This window comes from Formica exsecta, unplaced genomic scaffold (assembly GCF_003651465.1).
Source record: "Formica exsecta isolate Colony F162 unplaced genomic scaffold, ASM365146v1 C16322490, whole genome shotgun sequence".
In the NCBI taxonomy this organism is placed as follows: domain Eukaryota; kingdom Metazoa; phylum Arthropoda; class Insecta; order Hymenoptera; family Formicidae; genus Formica; species Formica exsecta.
Window position 1 is genome coordinate 1 of NW_021846343.1, and position 683 is coordinate 683.

Below are 683 nucleotides of genomic sequence, written 5' to 3' on the forward strand. Positions count from 1 at the left end.
TATTAATTCAAATATATTTGCTGCTTGATTGAAATAACTAATTCCATTGCAAGTATTTAAATAAATAATTTTTTTAAATCAAAAATAATTTTCTTGGGTTTGGTATATTTTTTCAGTGTATATATACACATATATACACATACACATATATTTTTAATAGTGTACGTGGACGCGAGCGAAGGCAACGAACCGATCACTTTAAACTTCCGGCTGCCAAGCGGCCTGCAATCACGAATGTGGGAGATGCGCGTAGTGCAATTGGGTTTCGAGCAACGGGCGCCAGTCGGGTGTCTACAATATTTTCGCTCGCCGAACGGCACGCTGAGGACATTCAATTATCTGCCCAACGGTCGATACCTCGCCGGACATGATTACTTATTGTGCGTTCGTCAGGAGAGAGACATGTGCGGTATCGTTTATCAGCCGTGCACGCGAGATTCTTTTAGGATAGGACCTGACCGGTCCAACGCGACGAACGTCCTTGCGGCTCCCGCCACGACGAACAACGGAAACGCCTCCGTCTCCGCTATCGTCGATCTCAACAATGTCGCGAATAATTCCATCGCGGATGTCGTCGAAGGCTCGGGTGCGGGATCGCCCGAGCAGCAGGAGATGGTCCTCACCATCGGCACGAACGGTCCGACGTCACCGATCGAGAGACGGTGCAGGGACAGGATACTTAT

General features: G+C 47.7%; 1 protein-coding gene across 1 annotated transcript; it reads left to right on the forward strand.

Annotated features, from left to right (window-relative positions):
* Positions 1 to 125: 125 nt before the first annotated feature.
* On the forward strand, positions 126 to 664 carry LOC115233557 (the record flags this gene model as incomplete). Its single annotated transcript, XM_029804086.1, has 1 exon — positions 126 to 664. A coding segment is annotated over one exon (539 nt), but the record flags the coding sequence as incomplete, so codon positions are not given.
* Positions 665 to 683: the final 19 nt, after the last annotated feature.